General features: G+C 29.3%; 2 protein-coding genes across 2 annotated transcripts; one reads left to right on the top strand and one right to left on the bottom strand.

Annotated features, from left to right (window-relative positions):
* The first annotated feature begins 8,845 nt into the window (after positions 1-8,845).
* Positions 8,846-9,826, top strand: LOC101218009 (inositol-tetrakisphosphate 1-kinase 1). Its single transcript, XM_004148035.3, has one exon. The coding sequence runs from the start codon at positions 8,846-8,848 to the stop codon at positions 9,824-9,826; it is 981 nt and encodes a 326-aa protein (XP_004148083.1).
* Positions 9,827-22,593: 12,767 nt separating this feature from the next.
* On the bottom strand, positions 22,594-24,615 carry LOC101202862 (transcription factor MYB93). The gene is made up of 3 exons (XM_031880724.1): positions 24,201-24,615; positions 23,008-23,640; positions 22,594-22,791 (listed from the first exon to the last, which is right to left on the bottom strand). The coding sequence occupies exons 1-3, from the start codon at positions 24,461-24,463 to the stop codon at positions 22,761-22,763; spliced, it is 927 nt and encodes a 308-aa protein (XP_031736584.1). The 5' UTR covers positions 24,464-24,615; the 3' UTR covers positions 22,594-22,760.
* Positions 24,616-26,278: the final 1,663 nt, after the last annotated feature.

The raw sequence follows: 26,278 nt of genomic DNA, 5'->3' as shown, positions 1-26,278 counted from the left end.
AGAGAGTAACATAGAACATATGAGTATAGATTCATGAAAATATGCTCGAAATATTTTATAAATCATGCTTGCATAAACCCAACTTTAAACATACACTTTTGAACTTACTCTTAAGCTCATGGTATGCAAATCAGTAAAGGAATATTTTTCGGAGTTATAAAAAATGCTTAGAAACATATAGATTTAAACTTATATTTATAAATAAATATTGAGAATCATTTTATCACTCATAAACTTATGGCTCAACCAAAGATCTCAAAATGTAAAAGAAAAACCATTTTTGACTCAAGGCCCATTACATATGCCATAACACTGTCATGGGCATGTTGTGCGCACACAAACTGGTAGGCTCACTAACCTCACAGCCACTCACCCCAAGCGTCTACTTTGTCTTGTCATAATGCCCAACACACTCAATGCCCAAACGTGCACACTTACTAATCTCTCAGATGACCACACACAAGTCCAACTCGTCTAGCCTCAACACCTAACCTTGCCGGTCCCCGTCTGAAACTTCCTATTCATCTTTAAAAATTTGGCCTTTACTTAGAAAACTTATTAATAATATGATAACATGTGGGACAAAAATAACTAATTCCAATCCTTCATAGTTTGAGGGTCAAACGACCCCTTAGAGTTAAAAGATAACCTCCTAACAAAACATACTTTTTTTTATTTTTTTCCTAACTTAAAATATCCACATACTAATTTTCTTTCAAAAACATTTTTTTTAGCTCTATTATTAAAAACGGACCAAATATATATATTTTAATTTTTTTTTTTGTAGAATTAAAAGGATACATTGAATATGAGAGACGTAACACACACTATTCTACAAAATTGTATTGTATTGTAGAATAAAGTAAACTTACCTTTATGTTATTTTTAGCATATCAGCTACTATTCATCAATAATATTTTTCACCAAAATTAAATTGAAAATAAAAACAATACTTTTTATAATTAAATCAAAATTAAGAGTGAACGAAAGTCCTAAATAAATATTATGTTTTATGTTCACTTTCGAATATTTTTTCCATACACAACACCTAATTTCTAAATAAATGTTCTAACTAAACATTACATTTCCTCCACAATTGTCTCATCCTCTATTTGGATTAAACACTATTTTTTATTTAAATTCTCTCAGTAAAAATAATTTTAAATACACTCCAAAATCAATTTTAAAAATGACTTATCTTTTAAAAAAAAAATTAAACATTTCGAACAAATATTCACACTGTATGTATAGAACAATTTTGAAAATGAAAATAACTCATTTGCCCCAAATGGATAACATAAAAAATGCCCCAATCAACACACAATTAATCGATCACATGAGCACATGTTATTCTTTTTCTAAACTATCATGATATGTGATCTTGTAAGAAATTATACACAATCGTGTAGGCAGTATCAACACGATCATGTAGTTTTTTTTTAACAATGGAAGAAATGCTTCAAATTTAAATGATCATGTTGACCACGGTAAACGATCGTGTTGAATATAGTCCAATGTCATTTAGATTATATCCACATGATTGTGTAGTTCTAGAATAGTTTTATATAACCTTTTAAAATAGTTTTAGAAACCTTATTGGAATATATATTTTAAACCATTTTTATGATAGAGTAGGTTTAAATAAAAATGACTTTTTAGAGAAACACTATTCAATTGGAAGAGACCATAGTTTGGATCGATAGAGTCATATTGTTTGACTTTAACTACAACCACAAAAGAAATAGCATTCTTCCTTTCTTTTTGACTTGGATAAAAGAGCGAACAAATTCGATGGAAATAAGTAAAATGAATGGTGCATGAGTGTATAAGTCGGTGGTGTGTGTACCATCCAATATGGAGAATAACTTCAAATTTTAGTATGTCTTTATGCAAATACAATACATGAGATAACCAAATAGCACACAAAATGAGCTATTTCTACGCCTTTGTTAAAATTCAGTTATTTGTTTTTGAGATAAATGGAGTCATGAATCGAAATGTTGTTATGCATATAGTCGATCGATGCTTGGAAATAGTGTTTTTGTGTACCTGCCTTATAATTGAAATTTTAGACTTGATATTCTTAATGAATCATTATGCCAGTGACAATTTGTTTGTTCAAAGTATGTTTGCATTCTCTTTTGTTTATATAATTAGATGTTTGGTTGTTTTAAAACCTAATATTTGCATTATATTTCTCTCCTCAATCAAGAATGGATCTTAGCTTTAAATTGTGGATGGATATCCTTACCTCAAGGGCGAATGATTTCTCTATTATGAGTCCATGTATCATCTTGGGCCCAAAGAAGTATTTGGTCAAGATGTCCTGTGGGTATTAACAACTCAAATATCCCCTTTATAGTTGCAAAATTATCAAGTAGGACCGATGAAAAACAACATTAGAAAAGGTCTAGTCATATGCTCTACTTATGTGTGGATGACCAACTCCTTGAGCTACATGTAATTAAAGAGCTTTCTGTCAATTTAAAGGTGTTCTACTTAGCTTACATGATTGCCTTCAAATTTACATCAAAATATAGTGGCACCAATGCTAATTTCTCTACCATCACATTCAATGTTTTCCCTTAGATCAAGTAAAGGTGTGTTGGGCGGTGATATTTGGAGTTATTCTGCTTAGTTCTAACCATGTTTTTCACAAATTATTAGATAGAATATTTTCTATTCGAAATAACTATAATAAATATCTTATCACAAAATATTTCTCAATAACAAAAACGGCTGAAAAAGTTTACAAATATAGTAAAATTTCATAGTTTATTCATGATAGACTACTCTACTATTTAGGGTTATCACGATACAACAAAGTGAGTGTTTGGACACCAGTGATGGGATTGGAATGCGTTGTAATGGTTGAGCATTTTGACCCCGAATTGTAATAATATTAAACTCATTTTGTTTTGGTAGTTTTCAATGGAATATCGCTTTTGAAAAAATAAAATAGTAGTTTACCTTCGGCTATTACTTTAGTTAACAACTAACAATATAACTAAAGGAACAACAAAATAAAATAACATTGTAACTTTTGTAACCGAGCTTAATGAAAACCCACCCACTTCTAGAAAGTTTTTATAGATCAGATAAGAAGATTTTCAAATGAGTAACAATGAACAAACTTCAACAATATAGAAGAAACTCCCCCTTGATTTAATACTCTTTTATTTTTTTCTCGTAAATGAAAATAATTAGGTTTCCTCTGAATTGTGATTTGAATAATCTAATGAAGATGGACAGACTCACCTAATTAAAGAAGTAATTGAACACATTTCAATTTACTAAGTCTTCTTTAATTCTCTTCTCACGTATTCACCTTGTGTTTTCTTTGAAGATATTGAACAATCTTTATAAAATATCTAAGAAGGTAATAACTTATCTTCACAAAGATTCTTAATGAAACAATAGCTTTGAAAGCCTCTTGAAAGAATACATTGAAGAACAACGATCTTCGTGTTTTATAATAAGGACGAACTTCCAAACGAACAAGGTGAATGAACTTTTAAAGATAATACAATTAAAAAATTGCATGGGTTGCAAAGGTTGTTGAAGAAGGAAAGTATCTTCTAAAAATAACCTTTAGTGAGAGAAAGAGGCATGAAGGAAAGAGGCAAAATAATTTATGGTTAAAATCTCTCTTCTTCCTAAAAAAATATTATATATGTGAATGTGTGGTGATGAATAATTGGAAACCCAAACAACATACCTTTATTTTTCTATCTTATGCATGGTAATTGACTTCTAAGAAAATACACAATATGTTCATGCGGAGGTATTCGAGAGAATTTCATATCACAAGTATAAAAGTATTAAGTATTCAAACCTAAAGTTGTAGAAGATTGGAACGTAGTCCAAGATTGAGGTGAAACAATATAAAATTTTGATGTTCTCTTTTACTCTCTCTATAATTTGTTTATTTTATAATCTTTATCATTCCATTTTTACCATCATTGATAAGTTAGAATTACACTTCGTCACACCCAAAAACAAAAAATCATGTGGAGAGTTATTATTAGTAAGCATATGGTGTTCAAATATTGTTAGTTAATTAAGCTTTATTTTGTTAGTGCTTATTCAACGTGTGCAACAATACTAATTAAGATTAAATTAGTCCATAAACAAAATTACATATATCATACGAAACTATATAAATTAGAAATAGGAAAATTGTTTAAAATATTTATAAATATAACAAAATTTTACTTCCTATTAGTAGCAAATCGCCGTATTTAAGTTTGTTGTAGTCTATCACATATAGAAAGTAAAATTTTCTATATTTAAAAATAATTCAATTTAATTTCCTATATTTGAAAATTGTTGAAATTCATGTCCTAAAATACATAGTTTATAATATAAAATCATATTCAATTCAATATATAGTTGTTATTGAAAAATTATTAGTAGAATTGAATATTATAAACTTGAATCTCAAGGCTATCTTTGAGTAAACTTGAACTTTATGTAGAGACATAAACATAGATCAAGTTCGAGTAGTATATAAATTAATTGCCTTATAGTATATGAATAAAGTTGAGTGTCTTATTCTGAGATGCTTTATTCTGGGGACACTATGATACATCCTACTTTGTAGTTAACATAAACGATGTGATCGTGAATCTTTCATGTGGAGACATGAAAGTGGGGGCATCTTACATAAAAAGTTTACATAAGACTAAGCTATGAAATAGTCACTTTTACATTATATAACACTATTTATTATATAAAACTGTCTAGTTCGATTATTGATGACCTATGTTAACTTAATCTTAATCTTGAGCTAACTATGAACACGTGTTCACACGAGATTATTCTTAGGTCTGTATAGATGATGACAACTCATCAGTGGTGGCCCAATAAGTCTCCTATTTCAAGAGTAAGATCGGATGGATAGCTGAGGACATAGGGTGCAAGACACAATTCACTCCTGCCTATGTTAAGGTTAATAGTAGGGTTGGTCCCTTGAGGACTAAATCTAGGTCTTGAACAAGGGAGCTTTACCCTCTCATTTGCCCTAGAAGAATTTGATTTATACGTTGAACTTTAAACCAATTGTTCAATAGTGGATCGAGATAAAATGATAATTTTGACCCAGTCGAGATTATGAACAATCTGTGAAAGATTAACTTACTAATAATGGCTATGTCAAATGAACACAAATATCTATAGTGGGGGGAGTGCAACTACGTGACTGACCTGTTAGTTAACTAATATTAATTAGCTTAGTCTAAAATGATTTAGCCAATTAATCTCAGATCGTTGGAGTCCATGATCTATAGATCTATTAGTTCCTCTACTAACTCATATGAAATTAACTTAGAATAATATGTTGGATTAGTTTCAATTGTTCGAACTAAACAAGGAGAGAACCGAATAATATTATCTATTAATCACGTTTCACTTGTTAAAGATATAGACGATTAAAGGATGAATGGATAATGAAATATACATTTAACTATTTATCTTTATATTTACTTTTTCAGGTAAAAGATTGAAACTAATTAGAAATTAAATACATCAAAGTATTTTTTTTGCCTCTCGAAGGAATGTTGTATTAAAATATTGTATTTTTAAAACTTATTATTAAAATAATGCTATTCTAAAACAATTTATCAAAATATTTGACCTTTTCCTTTGTTTTAATGTCTTCATAGGGTGGGTGAGTTTTGAAGACTTGCCATAACAAGAAGAAAAAGAAAGCATAGAGATGGACAAGTCTTGAGGAGACGCTCTCTTCCTTTTCAATCATTTTAAATTAACTTATTTAAATATTTTTCTTTTCTATCATTTTTATTCACTTTTCAAAAAAAAATGTAAATTTTAATTTTTATTTATTATATATGTGTTTTAAAATAAGTTTGGATCATTTTCTTAACTATTTACTTTTGAAAATACATTGAAATTTTAATTTTTTAATTATTATATATGTTTTAATAACTTTTACCATTTTCTTAATTATTTACTTTGGAAAAATGTAAATTTTCATTTTTAAATATTATATACATGTTTTAAAATATTTTTTTTTATCATTTTCTTAATTATTTACTTCTGAAAAAAAATGTAAATTTTAATTTTTTTAATTATTATATCTATGTTTTAAAATAAATTTTTTAATCATTTTCTTAATTATTAAAAACTTTTGGAAAGATGTAAAATTTAACTATTAAATTATTCTATATATAAACTTCATTTTAACTATTTTAGAATTATTATTAATGTTAATACCGTTGAGAGAGCAAATAAGAAAAAAAAATGAAGATAATATTAAATTTGATCCTCATCTACTAGAGATTGGGAAATTCATATCCTAATTTTGTTAGGATCAAAGTAAATTACTCAAAATCCCGTTTAATGGTTCCATATGAGTTATTTAATCATTTCTTACTTCTTCTCTAATATTCAATTTTCTTAGTGTAATTGTTGTAATGGGAGGGTACCAAATCTAAATAAATTTTGCTAAACAACTGTTTATATTTGTGGTGAAAGAAGAAGTTAAGAAGAATGATACAATATATACGTGATATTGAAAAAAGAATAAGGAGATGATATCGAGGATGAGAAATGAGAAAGAAGTAAAAAATTATGGAAGAAGAGATGAAATAACGAATAAGAGAAGATGTGAGAATATGGAGGAGAAACACTAACACGAAGAAGATGCACAAACATTCAACACGAAACAAGAAAATGATAAACAAATATGTGTTACTTATGTTGTTTACAAATGGTCATATGATAGATAGTGTAGATAAGGTTGGGTATGACCAACCTCCACGTGAAAACTTAAATAGAATTATTCACGAGAGAATATAAAGGGAAGAGAATACAAAATTTTATATAAAAACTAATAGAAAAGAAAGAAAGAAACATGTGCCCATGGAGAGAGATAAAAACAAATAGGTGTTAGAATACAAAAGGGATAGAGAGAACATATATATATATGCATGCACTATTTTTCTAAATCCTTTTAAAAGTGCATTAATTTATGAACATTTGTGAATGTGTATAATCACAAATATGTGTTGTTTAATTGGAGTTTTGATATATTGGAAAATAAAATATTTTGTTTAATATAAATGTATATCATATAATTAGAACAAAAGTATATAAACAAAAACAAAACTCAATTCACATCATTGTTTGGTGGAAGAATATAATGCTTGGGGGTATTTATTCTAATAATATCAAATGCATGCATATCTTGATTGTCTGCTTATTTTAGAATCAAATTAAAGGATCTTCAATTATGATATTAGTTTTAGAATTGTTCACCAACCAAACAAAATACTATTTTTTCTTAGTTTAGTTTTTCCTATGCCAAAAAAAAATGATTAACAATACATTATGGAAAGAAAAATGGAAAACAAGCTATATATACGTCAATCCACCCAAACTCTAATGTTCTAGACTAGACAATAAAAAGTAATATTGTGTTTAAACACGTATTCATTGATTTGCTAAATTCCATTAACTTAAAAAGAAATTTCGTTTCATAACGAAATATACTTGGATGATGTCAATAATCTCTATCAAAATTTTGTAATTCTCAAACCATTACGAGTTAAATAAAATGGTTGTGCCATTCAAGCTCTAATGAATACCTACGATACTATTACACACCATCTTAAATAAGAAATATAAAAAAACCATTTATCACTTTTGTTTTCATGTTAGAGTTTTCTTTTATTGGGCTTTAAGAAATAAGTTTAGGAGAGTCTCTTAAATTTTAATCTTTAATTTTACCTACAAAAGATCAACAAAGTTAATAATTTGTCCTCTCACCTCCCTCCTTTTTTTTCTCCATTCTTTCATCACATCTTCCTCTACCCTCTTTAATTATAATGAGCTTTGCTCATGTGACAAGTAATGGTTTTTCTTCATGCAGAAACACACTTGTAAGTTGGAAATCCATTCAAGGTCTTTATGGTGAAAAATGACTTCAAAATTCGAGTGACACAACAACCAAAGAAAAGATTGAGAAAATACCTCTTTAGTTGCAATAATGACATAATCACCCTATAATACTTGGTCGTCATTCCTACTCCACTTGTCTCTTAATCTTTACTTCCTTGCCTCAACTTGTGTATGTGATATTAATACAGTTATTTGGTTTAGTCATAGTAAATTTATAATCTTGGAAAGGAAATCTAACCAGTGCCCTAGAAAATAAAGGAAAACTTTTAGGAATGAATCATTCCTTCCATGATCAGGTAATTAGTAATCGTTTACAGAGTTTAGAATGTATATTTTAGTGTACATCAAATGTCATGAATGTTTTGGTTATGTAGACGTTCATTTGTTAATCAACCATTACTTATTGTTATGAATTGTTGGATTTATTTTACTAGTAACCCAAACATATGTAAAAGTAAAGCATTTAGACATAATTTTTACCTTCGTAAGATCGACGTGTACGACCTTCTTTAGAACTTTAGAATTCTAGTTGATCATGTAGCTCTTATGTTATGTTTAAGCACACGTACACTAACCACCGTAGTTGAATAAAACATTTTGGTTGTAATGATACTTTGAATTATCCCTTTATAACCAAAAACTCAAATACTTAACCATAAATATTAGGTTGCGATGAATTAAACTTTTGTTGAATATTATCTTGCTTGACGTAAATGAATAAACCGATTCTCATCCCCTTAATAAATACTCACTTTGAGTTTCACTAACTCAAAGATTGCCTTTGCCAAACACTTGTCTTCCAACTCCGACTATATAAACTCCCATTTCCCTCTTCTCTCTTGCCAATTCCCCTTTTTCCCTCTCCTCTGCAAACCCAAAATTCCTCTCCATTTTCCAATTTCTCAAACACCCTTTTCCCTCATCCATGTCTTCCCCTCGCTTCCGAATTGGGTATGCCCTTTCCCTAAAAAAGGAGCGTTCTTTCATCCTCCCTTCACTCGTCGACTATGCCAAACTCCATGGCATCGACTTTGTCCGCATTGACCCTCTTCTCCCTCTTACTGACCAAACCCCTTTCCACTGCATCATCCACAAGCTCTACGACCCCTCATGGGTTCAGCAACTGCAGGATTTCACTTCCCAGTTTCCCGATGTCGTCGTTGTCGACCCACCAGAGCTAATCTCCCGGCTTCTCAATCGTGATTCCATGCTTGAAGTTGTTAAGGAGGTGAAAGTTCCGCAAGGGGATGAGCGGATTGAAACTCCTAAGCAAGTCGTGGTGAATGATTTGGATGTTGTGCTGAAAAATGGGTTGAATACGTTTAGCGATTTGGGGCTTAAATTTCCTATAATTGCCAAGCCCCTGGAGTCTAATGGCAGTGCAAAGTCTCATCAATTGTGTTTGGTGTCGAATGATAGTGGATTGAAGGGATTAAACGCTCCGATTGTGTTGCAGGAATTTGTTAATCATGGTGGTGTTGTGTTCAAGGTTTATGTAGTGGGGGAGTGCGTGGTGTGCGTGACGAGGAAATCGCTGCCGGACATTGGGCCGGAGGATGTCAAGAAATTGGATGCGGTTTCGAGTTTTTCGCAGATTTCGAATTCAGGAGCTCAAGGGGACGACGAGGGTAATGTTGAAATGCCATCTTTGGAATTTGTGATGCATGTTGCAGCTGGGTTAAGGGAAGCAACAGGGCTTAGGCTTTTTAACTTTGATCTGATTAGAGATAGTAATGATCATAATAGGTATCTTGTGATTGACATTAATTATTTACCTGGGTATGCCAAAATGCCTAACTATGAGCCTTTCTTAACCAAATTTTTCTTAGATGTTGTTCAAAATCGAACTGTTGGTGGAGCCTTCAGTTCTTCCTATGTAAATGAAAACGAGGTAGTGTTCTGTTGAAAGTGGGAGGTAGTAATTAAATAAGTGTTGCTTTGAATGATGATGGTGGATGATATGCTTCTATCTGAGAGAAGCAACTTTATAAAGCTTTCAAGGTTCAGTTGGGAAGCCTATAATAGTGTTTTGCTTTTTATTTTACACCCTTTAGTGAGTGAGTTCAATCAATTGAGACCTTATAGAATAAGTGGTGTGCCTCTCTTCTAGAGCCTTGTTTCTCACCTCCTCTTTTTAGGGGATGCAATACAAATTATCCATGAGTTGTAAAAATCAAGCTATTAAAGTATCTGGTAGGATATATTGATTTCAATAAATAGGTGCTCTATGCGAGTGGTATGGTTTGTAGGATTTCTGCAAATGCTGTTACTTGTTAGAGCTCGCTGAAGATAACTTGAAGTAAATGCAATGTTTTTATTTCTATAATATCTTTTCAAGTTCATATGCTGTTCCGAGTCCTTGTGCACATCGTAATGAAGTGGAAGCTGTTTTTGTGCTTTTCCACTCAGGTTGTTGCTTTCCACACCAATGAATATGAACATATTTTTTCATTAGCGTGAAGTAATTCCTCTTTTCCATCTTGAGTAATTTTTGTTGTGGAATATTTGCTATTGGTTGGTGTTAATTTGGAACTGGTACTTGATTATTTGGAGCATTTGGTTTGCTCTTGATACTGTTTGACCTACTTTTGGCTACCTTTTAGAGAAAAAATCATTTGGCATGTATCATTCGCAACAAACACCTGATCCTGAAAGGGACTTTTGTCCTAAATAGATAGATTTCATAATTGTACCCAACTGTGTGCATATCAGTATACTGAAGATTAATATGTTAGCTCTGAAGTTTTCTAGTTAATTATGTTACTGCAATATAGTAGTTGTAACATTGTAGGAAATTCACTTTTTCCCTCGGATTTATTTAGATCTTGTTTTGCTTGCAAGTTTTTCCTTTCCCTTTTCTTTCTTTAAAGGCTGAGGATGGGTTTAGGGTGTCGTTTTTAATTTTTAATCATATAACTTATAAGCACTTCTTAAAGTGCTTAGGAACAAATCAAAACTAGTTTGAAGTTCTTTCCAGCCCAAGAACCTTACATGTACTTCCCTTTAAGTACCCCTTCACTGCAGAAAGGATTTTTATTTTACTCCCAAACAATGCCGGCTTTGATAGAAAAGCTTTCTATGCTACCCAATAGATACCATTAGTCCAGAAACTTCACTCGTAGTCTCTTAGTATATCTAAAATGTTTGCCTGATTACTTCGGTACTGTTGATAATTTTACCCTCATTTTTGTTTATTTCTTGTCTTCCATTGGTGAAATGGTTTTCTATCAAGGGAGAAACTGTAGTATCTTAACTACTATAGATTTATACATTGTTCTAGTAAATGTTCAAGCAACATACAGATTAGTACCCATCATAATCTTGCCAATCTGGCAGAAAGAGAGATCATTTACAAGAAAAGATAGCTAACAACTTCAAGATGGGTGATAGAATAAAGCATACTTGTATGGTTTCTAATTTTTCATGCCAGATCAGCAAAGAGAGAATGAGCTGGATATTGGGGTAGCAATGAGATCAGATACTGCTCAGTGTAAGTTTGACAAATTCCCTTTACATGATTATTCACATGATTATTTTGTTTTGGAAAAATACTTGCCTACTTGGAATCTTTGCTCAACTTGAGTTTAATAATTTATTCCTTTTATTACTTCTGCTTCCATTGATGATTCTTGAAAGTCGTAGTAGTCCATTGAAAAGGATCAAATTCTTGTGCTGTGTATCATTGCACTTGGGAAATTGTATCTCAGTGATTTAAAACATATGATTCTTATTGGTATTAGAAATTGATGCTGTTGTTTCATTTTTTATGTGTAGAAAACTGTGTTGGCATAGAGTAGTGGGGGTAATTATTGATTGAAGTTTGTGAGTTTGGATGAAATTGTTGTCATAGTGAGAGCTGCATTAAAAAACAGGTAGATTTGTAAGGGAAATTGGGTTAATTTGTTTTTTCTTTCCTTTGTTGTTTTTGGTCTATTTTGAAATGACAAGAGATACATTTAGATGGAATCTATTTCTTCAAGAGATCATTGGTTTGAGCCAAATCATGAAGTTATAGCGTTCAAGGGAAGAGATTTAGAGAGTAAATCGGGCCGAAGAGTCCAAATTCCAATCTTCAAAGATTTGGAGACAGTGCATAAATATAAAAGAAAAAAGTGGCATTTCTAACTTTGTAGCCTAATTACGTGTAGTCTAAATACATAGCTATAATTATATAATTGTCTAAACTTTCCAAGTCTCAATTTACGTATTCACGTATTCACCCCTCTTTACTATTAACATTTTTTAAAAATATATATATGTATAGAAAAGAATAATATTTAATATAAAGGAATTCTCTTATGGTTACGAACTTAGAAAATAACAATTTGTTTATTCTAAACCAACATAAGGATTGTTTTATTTATTATTTTTTTTTATAAAAGAAATAGAAAATTGTTGCCCTCATAAACAATAATTGGGAATAAATTTCAAAGGTATATTTGACATAATACAGCGCCAAGTATTTTAATTTTATATTATATCATTTTATATATATACAACAAAAACGATGACATTTTAAAATGTTCAACGTTGCCAAAATATAGTTACAAAGTATTAATGCATCTTGGAACATTTATGAACATAAATCTTTCTGCAAAAATTGGATCAAGTCACAAACTTCGATTTTAGTTTTACTTCAAAACTTTTTATTGTTATATTGAAAATCTGTAGGCGTTTGTTGAAGTCTTTATGTTAAGCAAATCATGCATGATATAGTTATTTTGTTATAATTTTTCAAACTTTCTTGTTTCTTTGTAAAATTTTGTGCTCTAGAAAATGATACTCTCAACTTGGGAACCATCAATTTTAAGATGAGAATGGGACTAATGTGTACATACGAAAATAAAGAAAGGATGAGAGAAGACAGGTTAGATAAGGTGGATTCTTGCTTAAAGATGTTCAGGTACTAACTCCAATTAGATGTAATCCTAATGTATGTATTAAAAAAACCATTTTATTCTAATTCTAAGAGGAAAAAGGTAAAATTGAGGTAATTATTAATGCATTATTATAGGTTTGTAGAGCTTGATCTTAATTTTGTACTTAGAATTCTTGAGTGTTCCATAACCAACTTTGGCATAAAGTTCTTCTTTTTCTTTTTCTTTTTAGGTTCCTGTCCAAATTGGAAACTTAGGGTTGCTTTAACGTGAAGGTTTGGGGCTCCTTTTCTTTTCCTAAGAATTCACACCATGGTAGGATTAGTTTCTTTTATTAATTAGGATTACCATTAGTTTGTTTTTCAATTCTCTATAAACATAGAGAGATCGTCTTCTTGTATTGGATAACTTTGGCATATTCATTATATTCATTACACTATCGTCTGGATTGACTAAAAAAATTAAATGAAAATGAAAACAAGTTATTAAATAGGCATTGGTAGCTTTTTCACCGATGGTAGTTTTTCCAATAGAAGTGGGAGTGTTTGTCCCACGTTAAAATATTTGGCAAGTCCAAAAGCTATAAATACCAATACATGCTTGATATGATCAGTCCAAAGTTTGTTGGTGGTGCAAAAATAATCCTTTCATCAAATGTATTGTTGAGGAATAAATTGATATATTTTTTTTCACAATGGTATATGCTATTATTCATTATGAGTTTAAGTTGTTGCGATTTTAGTTTTTTGGTTTTGCTAATATAATAACAAAAAGGCTTATGCGGATTTGATAAAATAAGTTTTAAAAATTAGTTTCAAAACTCAAACCCTCAACACTTATTGCTTTTGTGAAAATGGTGAAAACGTAACCTCAATGTCGAGGATACACATAATGGTATATACTTGATTGTATACAACTGATACAATACCCTTGATATATACTATATAGGTTTCATACACTAAAAAGTATAATATCTACGCAATGAAATATTCTATTCTTGATTTGCTACTCATTGCAATTTTTATAATAATAATAAAAAGACACAATATTCCCCTACTTATATATCAAAAAACGACACAATTTTACGTTTCTATTTAGTCAAAAGTTTCAATAGAAAAACTATAGATAGAAAAAGAAATGAAAACAAAAAGTTTATACATCTATAAGAAGTTTCCTATTGCGTGTTTGTTAAGTAGGAAAGGTTGGACAATCTAATTTTTCTTCAATAGATTAAAGAAAGAAGAATAGATGTTGTCAATATAAGACAAACATGGTTTACATTAATACATACCTAGAGAGTTGAGGAAAATAATCATATATTACAATCAAAAACGAACTTGGCGAAGTAGGTGTGGGTTAGTTAGATTTAAAGGTCAACAAGATACCTACTGATTAAATTCATGAAGTTCTTTGATTAAACAAGGTTGATTATGCTTCCCAATTTTTAAAATAAATGTAAGTCATATCTCATATTTTACCATTATTAAAGAGTGCAAAAATCAATATATATATCACATCATTCAAAACATGGAATCACAAATTATTTTAATGGTCTAAAAACAAAAGTACCCTTTTTTTCTCGCCTTAACCAAGAGAGTATATGTTTCAAACCTAGAAACCCTAATTTTGACTGTCATATTGTTATGAAGTATTTAGATATTTGGAAAATAATGGTGAATTTTAATATAATGTGATCTCTCCAAGATGGTTGAAGGATAGAAGAAGGAGTTCTTTTTTACTCAATTTCAAGTAAAAGATTATAAAAATGGTAATGAAAATTGATTTAGCACACCACTCATTTTTTTCTACAATAATAGACCACGTAACTAAAGTTGTATTTTAGGGTTTTTAAAATTTGTAGAAGTTGTAGAAGTTGGACAACACGTCAGCTAATTAGCTCAACTAGCACCTATATGTACTTGTGAACAAGAGGTCACAAGTTCAAATTCTCACCCTGCACTGTTTATAAATTTGCATTTCAACGTTACAATTCTTAGTACAAGAATCATTAAGTAGGATCAGGATCATGAAGATGGTGGGTGTGAGAAAGTAAAAGAAGAATTCAAGTTTTGGCCATTAAGTAAACTTGATGGACTATTCACTTTTCTTTGTGGGAAAAAAACATCAAAGAAAATGATGATTTTTTTAATAGACTTTTCAGTTTTGGTAATGAAAAAAAACAACCAAGTCTCCTTAGCTATCAAAAAAGAGTTTTTGATGATATTTTTTGACCATCAAGAAAATCAATTTTCTTAATGGTCGAGCTTTCTTGAAGCCTGCTTACTTGATGGACAAATACCATTAAGGTATACATTTTTTTCACATTAAACAAGTCGAAATTTGTAGTAGTGTTTATCATTGAATAATAGATTTCTTGTAGTGAGCACTTCGATCACAGACAATCTCAATACTCAAATGACAAACTCTCTACCAATATTTAGGGATCTTTTGGAAAAATAGGGTAATTTATAAAATAAATTGGGTAAAAGAGTTAGTTTTTTTTTTTTGGAATGTAGTGTAATTATAATAATAATAATTATTTTATATGTTTAATGTTGATTAAATTTGAAGTGATGATTAACAAAAGGACAAAAAAAAATGATTTCTTAATCATTATATATTTAATGATTTTTTTAAATTTTTTGCAAATTCATATTTACTTTTATATTAATAATTATGTAATTAATTATATTTTTTTTTATTATGTACCTCCGAGTTTTTGTAATATTTTTGACAATTTTTTTAATTTTATTTTATTAGCATATTTTTCTTCTCAATTTATTTAATAACAATGTCTATAGTTATATGTTATAGCAAATAACGGACGTCAATGATTAAGAACACAATTAATTTCATGCATATATGGTCATTCAAATAACAATAGAAATTAGGTCGAGGTTACATTAACTATACCTCATTTCCACCTCGTTTGGGACATTTTCGTCAATTATGTCCCTCTTGTCTGCAAGAAGTGCAACGTGAGGGAATCGTTGTGTCCCTCATTTCCATCTTATTATATATTCGAGAAGTGCATGGTCTGCCTGCACTCCATATCGTTGTCTCATATGGATAAAGAATGGAAAATTGGGATTAGGCTAACACTCTCTATTATTGTAATAAATGTTTGCATAGCCTATGGGTTACTATAATAATTGTGATAGATAATTGTTAGCTTAGTTATGAGTTACTAATAATTTATGAAAGGTAGCCATTGGTTTGGCAAGAGAATCTACTACTAGGGAGCATTTTGTTTGGCTAATCTCTCAGGTAAGAGATTCTACTACTAGACCTTCGAACATAAAATTAAGAGCTTGCATATATTTTTCATTATGCATTGGTGTAGTTAAGATGCATAATGTACTGATTTTGGTGATTGATGTTGATGACTAATATGGATGACATATATGTTATGATGAATGATATATAAATCACATGATAAGGACATTATGATTGATATTCATGTCCTGTTATGATATGCTACATGCTATGGATGGGTGTTCTGTTAACTTTGTCTATTAGGTTTGTACCTATATGGGTGTTCTTCGAGATCACTACCTTTCACAGATTTATGATTGTGTGAGTTCGATATGGGACCACCAGTCTGCCATGATATGTTTTATGAATGGTCCGACGGAATCACTTACAGTCGGATTCTTTTAGGTGTTCCTTTGGGTTCACCGATAAACCAAATGTGTTCCTACGAGTTCATTAGATTATGTGTGTTCGAGAGCGCGATAGTTTTGGTGTACTTCCTTATGGAATCTTAATGGGAAGTCAATAGATACCTAACAAAACTAGTAGTGAGTCCTTCATTGAGTATATGATTTTAATCACTCTTTTTATGTTTAATTTTTTAGGAAGAGACAAAGGTAGAGAAAAGTTGACAAATGACAAGAAGTAACCATGAATTTCCATAAGAAAAATTTTATGTTGCTTCCGCCTTCCATTTTTATTTAAATTTACCGAACTTATGAATTACTTTTATGTTATGTTTCTTTAAAAGTTAGATATGACTCAAACTAGGATTTTATCTTCTAGTTTTGTTTCTATTTTTCCAAATTATGAGTTATAAGTGGGTATTTGAATTCTTTATTTAAGAACTTGGTTTCCTCCTTTTCATTTAAATGAAAAAAATTGTTATTTATTTTAGTAGTAATGACATTCAGCTTAGTATAAGAAGTTGAATTGTTACAGCTATGACTATGTACGTTTGACGGTGAAAATAAGTGAGACGATCAATAATATTCTCTAGCTATATCGAAAGTAATTAGCTAAGAGAACATATAAAGAAACAGAAATAACAAATAACACATAAGGCTTTGTTAACTCGGTTCAACGAATACCATCTATGTATGGGAAGCTTCTTAGCTCATATAAGAAATATTATTAAGAATCAAATGAGCAAGCAACAACATTCTTAAGTTATAAAAAAACTTAATCAAAGACGAGCTCCCCTGAATTTGTGTTTGAATCTTCTTGAAGATAAACCCAGATTCCCTGAATTCATTGACTGCAGTTCAACTATTTCAGTCTTCTTTCATATTTCTTATCAACTGATGCAATGCAAAAACCACTTGCTGAATTTCAGTAATCTCATCTTCATAAAGAAGACAATTCGACTACCTTCACAAATATAATTCTTCAAGAGAGAACTTCTCCGAAATCAATTTTTCGTCAATGCGCGCACCAAACTAAACCAATAACTTAGTTATTTAAAGATCATAATAATCTCCTGTAACTTCTTTATTCAAAGATATAGATAAAAGATTCCTATTATCAAGAAAAGTCTTTATTTTAAAATAATATCCTTTATTTAAATAACCACGTTAATAATAATAAAAAGAAACTTATTATTTCTTTTTGAAAAAAATACCCAACAAACTCTCCATTTTTGTCAAAAAAAAAAAAAAAAAAAAAAGAATAATTCTTTTTGTTTTCGAATAGAAAGTCGAGTAATGCACATGCAATCCTTGCTTGTGAAAAGCTTCACAATTTAAAGGCTTCACAAATCTTCTCGATCTTCTTGTTTAAAAAATATAGATGAAGATTTCTAATAAAGAGGAAAATTTTTTATCCTATAAATATTTCTTTTTCCCTTTTTAAATAAAATAACCAACGATAATAAAAAATGTTCTTATTAATTCTTTTTTACAAAAAATCCAACAAACTCCCCATTTTTGTAAAAAAGAGAACAATTCTTTTTATATTCAACCAGACACCCCTTAATAATATATCATCAATAGTGAAGCCTTAGAAATGATAATAATAATAAAGAACCATCTTAAAAACCAGAGTCTTCCAGAAGATTATATCAAGGATCAACAAGAATCATCAAGCCATCTTGAAAAGTAGAGTATTCTAGAAGATTATATCAAGAAGGAATCAATAAGAATTATCAATCCGACAATAGTCAAAACAGAAGTTATACCAGAAATCACAACATACTCCCACAGAAGCAAGAAAACATCAAAACGTAGGTAACACCATAGTAGACAAAACATACTGCCCCTTTGATCCATAGTCCAAGACAGAAGTCATAACTACATAACAAATTAATCATAATCACAAAACTCTCCCCCTTTGAACACAAGAAAAGTCATTCTCGAGACTAAGTGCCATAATTGTTAGGCATTTTGGTGTTTCTTCTTGAGGTGTCAGAGCTGCTCAGATCGCATTGCGTACCGCATTACGAGATTAAGGATACGTGCAAGTGTGGGACGTGACAATAGAACTTTTAGGTTATTACTTGAAACATGATCCACCTATATGTCCACTACATTCTGTTTTAAGTTTCATAAGATAACCTTATATTTTTCTCCTAATGGATAACAAAATATCACATATTTAAAATAATTAAATATAATATCAAATAACTATTCAACTACAGTAATATAGGGCATAAATCCTAGCATAACCCACATAATTCAGTTTATACAAGTGTATCAATCCTCGTGATTGTGAAACCTTTTGCTATTATCGATCTTGATCTCTAGATTTCATCGAGTTGTTATACTACAATTTGAGATGGGACGGCAAAGCCTAAGTTTTTCCAAGTGAAGTGATCTTCTTTTGAAGGTGGAAAAATAAATATCTTTGTTGAAAGAAATTCTCACTCTTAGGGAACCTAAATATGGAGAGGGAGTCTCACACTTAGGGAGAGTCTAAAGTGATCATTTACTAAGTTAGACCATTCGCGTGTCACTTTAATTTTTGTTATTTAAATTGACTTTAGATTAGTAAAAATCACATTATTTGACACACACTACCCTCCAAGCATAGGTATTAGGTAGTATTGCATTAAACTAGGTTATCAAACCTTGTTCTATGTTTTAATATTTTTATAGGTGTTCTACTAATAGTTATTCGGTTCAATATTATAACATTGTGCATGACAAGTTTAGTTGTGTATTAGATAATTAATGGATCTATTAACAAAATAGTTCATATTCATTAAGATTTAATAAATAAATAAGAAAAAGCTTTTAGAAGAAGGATTCATTTTGATTTCAACCATTTTATATAAGTATACCAACTAAGTCCTTTTCATGTTCTAGAGAGAGAGAAGCAAAGAAGTTGCTTATAAGAATCTCACTTAACTTGTTAGAGAAATTAGATGTTGATTGAATCCATAATAATATATAGATTAACCAAATGATGGAAAAATAGTCTTACCTAATAGTTAACAACGACTATTGACTTTTTATCATATGAAATTAGAACATTATTATTGTTAATTAAAGCATGGTTTCATTATTTTTAATTTCACTTTTTGCATAATCAAACACCTTTCATATCCACAATTACTTCATATTGAAAGTCCTCTAATGAGAAGAAACCTATTTAGAAAAGAAAGAAACCGTTAAAAAGGAAAATCCCCAAAATATTCTTTTTAAATTTTACTTACACGTAAATGTATAATTTCTATATGCTCATCTCTTGTTTGTTTTTTTTTCTTTTCTTTTCTCCCCTACATTTATGTAATATATATGTATATATATATAAGATTAAATAATTATAAATTTTATTTTAATAAAAGATGAGAAATAATGAAAATTAATTAATTATAATTCTTTTAACTTAATTATTGATAGTACTAACCACAAAAGTGAGTACATCATGATAATTAAAATGCAAAGTCAAAAGTATTGTATTGCATTTTGTCAAGTTAGAACATTTGACAAAATATTTACATAGTGTAATAATTTATATCTTTTAGTGGTTTTGTTATATAGAGTGTAAATAGTTTGTCAATGTTTCTATAAATTAAATTCATTTACATTTGTTGATATTATAAGTGCAAACAAACGATTTTGGAAATTGAAATGATAACGAGGGTAAAGGGGTCTTGCAAAAATAGCAAATAAAAATTATAATAATAGGGTTCATGTCACTACATTTTCTAAATTGCAAAAGTAGCAAATTTAAAAGTCGATAACCCTATGATCACTGTTTGATAACTCTATAATTACCGTCTTATATCATTAATTTTGCCATATTCGCACAATATGCAAAAAAAAAAAAAAGGTGTCATAAGCAGTTTTTTCTATAAATATTTTTGTCATTTGATACAATTTTTCATATATAAATGAGTACACTTATCTTCATTGATGTTCTATTTTCTTTACTAGTTGAATTACATGGGTCGTTACGATTTGTTGAATAGTAGCACTTTTTGTTAGTTGTTTTCTGAGCATTTCAGATTGTGAAATCATTACACATCAACTTTCTTAATGAAATAAATTGCTAAGAGTAAAGGTGTGCATCATCTCTATAAATTACAATATTTTGTAAACAAGTTCACATATATTCAAGAAAATTGTTGTAGTAACTTGGAAATAGCTAATGCATAGACGATTTAACTCTAAAAATTAGTTAAACTCGCTTTCAAACCGGTGACTCTTTACGACATGACAAAACTATTGTGATTGATTTAACAAATGTGCACATTCAAAAAGGTTGTATTAGCTTTAGAAACAACTAACGTATGCGTATACAATTCCATTTTAAAAATTGTATCAAAATTGCTTTCAAGACCGTAGTAGTTCTTAGCTACGCAACGAAAACGTTTTCAAATCTGACCTACACCACATATGTTTTTGGATTTTAAGAGGCAACATGGTAGGGAAATTTGACACAAGTTTGTACCTTATTCAAAAGTTCAACACCTTGGATGTTGCATTCTTCTAGAAGACCATCATTTTTTTTTCTTCTAAAGTTTCAATTATCACTTGCGTCTCCTAAACACAATACAACAACTAAATAACTATATATATATATATATATAGTCAGTAAACTCCCCCAACTGTTTGAATTTCAAAACCATATATTATATTTGTTGAACTTTTAACTCCAAATATGTCAATCACATTAACATTACAATATAATTAACATACCATTTAATTAATTAACTAGGTCAAATTAAATAATTATGTTATGCATTATATTAATTAGCAGCTCGTAGACTTTAAATTGGTTTTTCTATTTTTTATTTGTTTCTACTACATGGTCATTTTTCTTCTTATTAAAATAATGTAAGCCCAAAGTAAAGTTTAGATAACAATAATTAATATTATATACAATTCTTTTTTAATACCCATTTGCCATAACTAATTCTTTTTCTATTTATCTATTGTATTTGGATACAATTGAGAAATGGCCATTTCTACTATTATTTACATTTCAGTTAAGTAACATAAAAGTAGTGATGAGATAGCTTTGAGTTTTTCTACTGCAATAAATATGTATAAAATAAAAAATATATGTCATTTATGGTTGAGATATGTAAATCGATTTGAGTCATGGTTTTTGTCTATACGATTTTATTTAATTTTAATGATTTTGGTGTACTAACCTGTATTAGTAGAATCTTAATAATTAATTTTCGCATTTGTTTCGAGAGATTAGGATTAGCATATAATGATAGATGAGTATAAGTAATATTAGAAGTTTTTTATTTTGTATATGAAATTTCATCTTCCATCTTTTTTTTCATGAACTTATTTACCAAAAAATTTCTTTTTAGCTCTTTTGTAGGTTTTTGGGAGAATGTGGTTTTATAGATGGATTTTGAGTTGATTTAAAATGGAAATTAGTGTGAAATTGAGTAGTTATTAAACCAAGGGTATGGATTCATTTACTTTCGTTACTAATATGAATTCAAATTTGATATAATATTTTATTAATTTGAATTTGGTTTTAGAATTGATATAATTATTAATTAAAAAGTTTTATTACATTTTTATAGTCAAACGAATTGAAATTAGTTGATCAATTTTATAGTTATATTCCCATTTCATTATAATATATAATAATGTGTGTTTCTAGTTGATAAAAGTAATTAAATTGTCTAATATACTTTGAACTAAAATATATTAAATGTTGGGTGGAGATTTGAATCTGAGACCTTTGTCCACAGGAACATACATGTGTTAGTTGAGCTAAGCTCATGTTGACTTAAAATCTCAATTTCTATTAACGAGACACTTATAGATATTGAAAAGTTTTGCTATATTTTCAACAATTTTATCTTTTATAATCATTTTTCTTTTATCAATTTATTTATTTTATTCATTTCTCCTTCTAGAAAATTATATACCTTTGAAATAGAAGCCAAATTTTAAAATACAGAGACAAGCTAGCTGTTTTCAAACTATCTTTTCCTCCCATGTTGTAAACTTTTGATTATGATTCTAAATAAACTTATTCCGTCGTAGATTAATTAATTAAAAAATCTCTTTGTAGTTAATGAGCAAAGTTTGCTGGATAAAATGTAGTCAATCGTTGCTAAGCAAAAATGTACGAGATGAAATATTAATTAACGTCTTGATTCCAAATTATTTATATAAGAATCATACACGATGATTAAAAGCTCAAACGAATCTATTCATTTACAAAGAAAACGTAAAAAATGACTCTTCACATATCTTCACGATTTGTTAAGAAATGGCATCCGGTACTGAACCTCTATGAGACCGTCCATGACGGAGGAGTTTGGCTGTTAAAAAACAAAGCAAAATGTTAACCTAAATGAACTTCGTTTAAATGTTATATAATTTAGAACTCCTAAGTTGAAACTATTTAGTATAAGTATTGTTTATAAGTGATTTTAAACATGAAAAAAGTAATTTTCAACCATCCCAAAATCACTTCTAAACATATCTTAATGTTACTGTAAATTTAATCTCTTTTTATTCATATTTGTAATGCTTACTCTATGACATGTTTCCACGAAGAATCTGAAGCTTCCACATCCATAAGATCATCGTCCCAATTATTTTCTATGGCGGTTGGAATTTTTGAGCATTCAGGAGAAGCTGGAATCAAGTTGGGAAGTGAATTTAACCTTTGATTCATATCATAAAAAGTCTTTATTCGATCGTTATCATTTTCGAACCCTAACGCACCATCCGTGGCTGCTGTATAGTCATCACATGATAGTGGCCCCTGTGGTGGCTCTATGTTGATTGGGATGTTTTGGAAAAAGGATCCAATGGGAAGATTATAATTTAGGTCTAAGATTTGTTGTGTGTTGAAGAGGTTATTATTGGAAATGGATAGAGAAGATTGAGAGGCTAGAAGTTGCAGAAGATTTTGGAGAAGTTGAGCTTTTGCTAGTTGAGTGGCATCATTTTGTAGTCTTAATGGATTGTCCCAAGGAGATGTGTGAAGAGAAAGCAAGTGATGAAGATTTGAGAGAGTGTTGAGATGATGACGATCAGTTATAGGCATGTGGGTGACTGGATCGATGCCCATTTGGAGAAGCTTTTTCTTCAAGTGAGTGTTCCAAAAGTTCTTAATTTCATTATCCGTTCTTCCCGGTAGATGACTCGCTATTATCGACCATCTAAAAAACAAACAAACAAATAAAACTAAAAACTTCTCAAAATTTAATTAGCTTCGATGTTTGCCTAATTTTGCTGCCTGAACTTTCTAAAGTATGTGCGACTTTGTATAAAATAAAAAGTAAAAAACACCATTTTAGGGTTTTCAATAATTTTCTATAATTAAAAGCAAAAAAACTTTCATTTGTTTCTTTTTTCATCTACTTAATGAATATGTCCCAATAAAAAAATATATATATATATATATATTTTCCACTCTAAATAAAAAAGGTTAAGTGAGGGTTCATTTAAATAAAATAATTCTTTAAAATTAGGGGGTTAAAAAGTGTAAAATAAACTAATTTATGAACTAAAATAAAGAAAAGAAAAACACAGGCAATTGATTAAAACCCAAATAGATAAATAATATATATCTGTTCAAGCCTATTTTTAAAATATTAAGAGTAGTTGAAAACCAACTCCAACAAATTGATGTGTTTAAATTATACTTTTTAGTATGCACAACAATAAATTAGATCATTTGTGTTATTATATGCATAAAGTAAATTAAGAAAAAACTTACTTATTTCCAAGAGAAGCATGTAGGTTGATGATAATTTGTTCCTCTTGATCAGAGAAGTTTCCTCTTTTGATATCAGGTCTAAGATAATTAGTCCACCTTAATCTACAACTCTTGCCACACCTATTCAAACCAGCAAGTTTTGGAAGAGCTCTCCAACTTCCATGCCCATGTTTCTCAATATAATCCACAAGTTTCCGATCTTCCTCTGGCGTCCATGGCCCCTTCTTTACTCCGTTCTCCTCAGGCGTTGGCGATCCTGACATCGTGAGATGACCTAGAATAGATGATGAAGCTAAGAAGAAGCCTAATTACCTTCGATCGGAATATCAAACATGAGTTTATTATATGATAAGAAAATGGGGTGTTTTTATAGAGTGGAAGGGTAGGTGTTTAGATGGGGAAAAAAGTGGTTTGACATTTTGAAGCTTTTGGTTAATTTTGTCCATACTGTTTTGACTAGTTGGTTTCCTATCATGGGATTTGTTTATCATTTGGGATAACTTCCAAACATGTAATTATGTATGACTTTGTATAAAAAGGGGATTGAAATTTGAAATTAAGTCTCATTTTAAATGAACTTTCTTTGGTAATGCCTTTTTGAAAAACAAAAAAAAAAAAAGAAAAAGACTTGGATAATAGTCATCTTAGGTGTAGTCCATTAATCAAAATGTTAAGTAAATAATCAAACAGATTTTTGTAACATTTAAGGCTCGATATAAGAAAAAATTTATAAATATTAACATCTTTCCAAACTGGTTTAGGATAAATTAAAACAATAGACATGATAATATATACATTATTTAGTGGAGTAAAAGAAATTGAGGGGAGGAACAATTAAGTCATCTAAGGTTTTCAAATTTCTTTTTCTCTCATTATCCAATTTGAACATTGAAAAGAAGAGAAAAGAAAAAAGATAAAGCCTGCTTTCTTGTGATAGAAGTTAGGTATATGTAAATAATTGGTTAATTTAATTTAATATAGTATCAAACATTCTATGTAAATAAAACTATAATTATTGAAAAGAAGAAGAGTTGAATTAAGGTATTAAATTTGGAGGGAATGAAATGGTACAAAACCCGTAGTACTAAAATATGAAAAATGGGAGACGTCAGTAATTGAAATTCCACGAACCACAAAGGGTAGGTTTGTTTTTGTAAGATTTTGATCATTATTCATTGGTATACGCAAAAAAGAAAAAAAATTAGTATTCTTTTTCTTTGGTCGGAGCCTACCTAATTCTAACGCACTTTAATTTCGCTAACCACTTTTTCAAACTTTAATATATATTCTAATTATTATTATTATTACTACTACTATTATTATTTGTGTTCTTACTATAATGTCAAAAAGATAACAATTACTTTTCTACAAATTGTATATGAAATGCACATGATGTAAATTTAATCTAACAGTTACCTCATTCTTTCATATTATATAAAACCCATGTGCCCATTGATATATTATTATAACTTCTCCATCTTAAATTTCATAAAACAAAATCATGTGTAGTTTAATTTTAATTTAGAAAAATTATTCTTTATGTTAAATTACTTTTACTTTATCTATAATTTCTTTGAAAATGTTGCTATATACTCAATTATTTTGAATCTAATAGCTATATTTGCAACTATATATTTCAATAATTATTGATAGATTTTTTTATATATATTTATAATTTTATATGGTGTTATATATATTAATATTTTGAATTTAATTACTATATTCATGACTATATCACCCAACATCAAAACCCACATGTTTTAATTTTTTTTTTAAATCTCCACATGTGTTTTAAAATGGTAAAGGATGATCCTTTTGTTTTATTACAATATCCTCTCTCTTTTCTTCTCCATATTCAAAGATATAGCCCTTGTTCTTCGTTCTATATATTTTTTTTTAAAACTTAATTCTACAATATTTATTAGATCGTGTCTTTCATATTTCCATCCTTCCATGTTTTCAAATATGTTAGAAATTGAATATTATTGTGGTATCTTATGTTTACTTTACTTTTTTTTCCTGGGGTACTGAGAAAATTAAATATAATTTTACGTTTTATCATTGTTTTAAAAGTTGAG

Source organism: Cucumis sativus, chromosome 2 (genome assembly GCF_000004075.3).
Source record: "Cucumis sativus cultivar 9930 chromosome 2, Cucumber_9930_V3, whole genome shotgun sequence".
Taxonomy (NCBI): Eukaryota; Viridiplantae; Streptophyta; class Magnoliopsida; order Cucurbitales; family Cucurbitaceae; genus Cucumis; species Cucumis sativus.
This window is presented reverse-complemented; position numbering and strand designations above follow the sequence as displayed.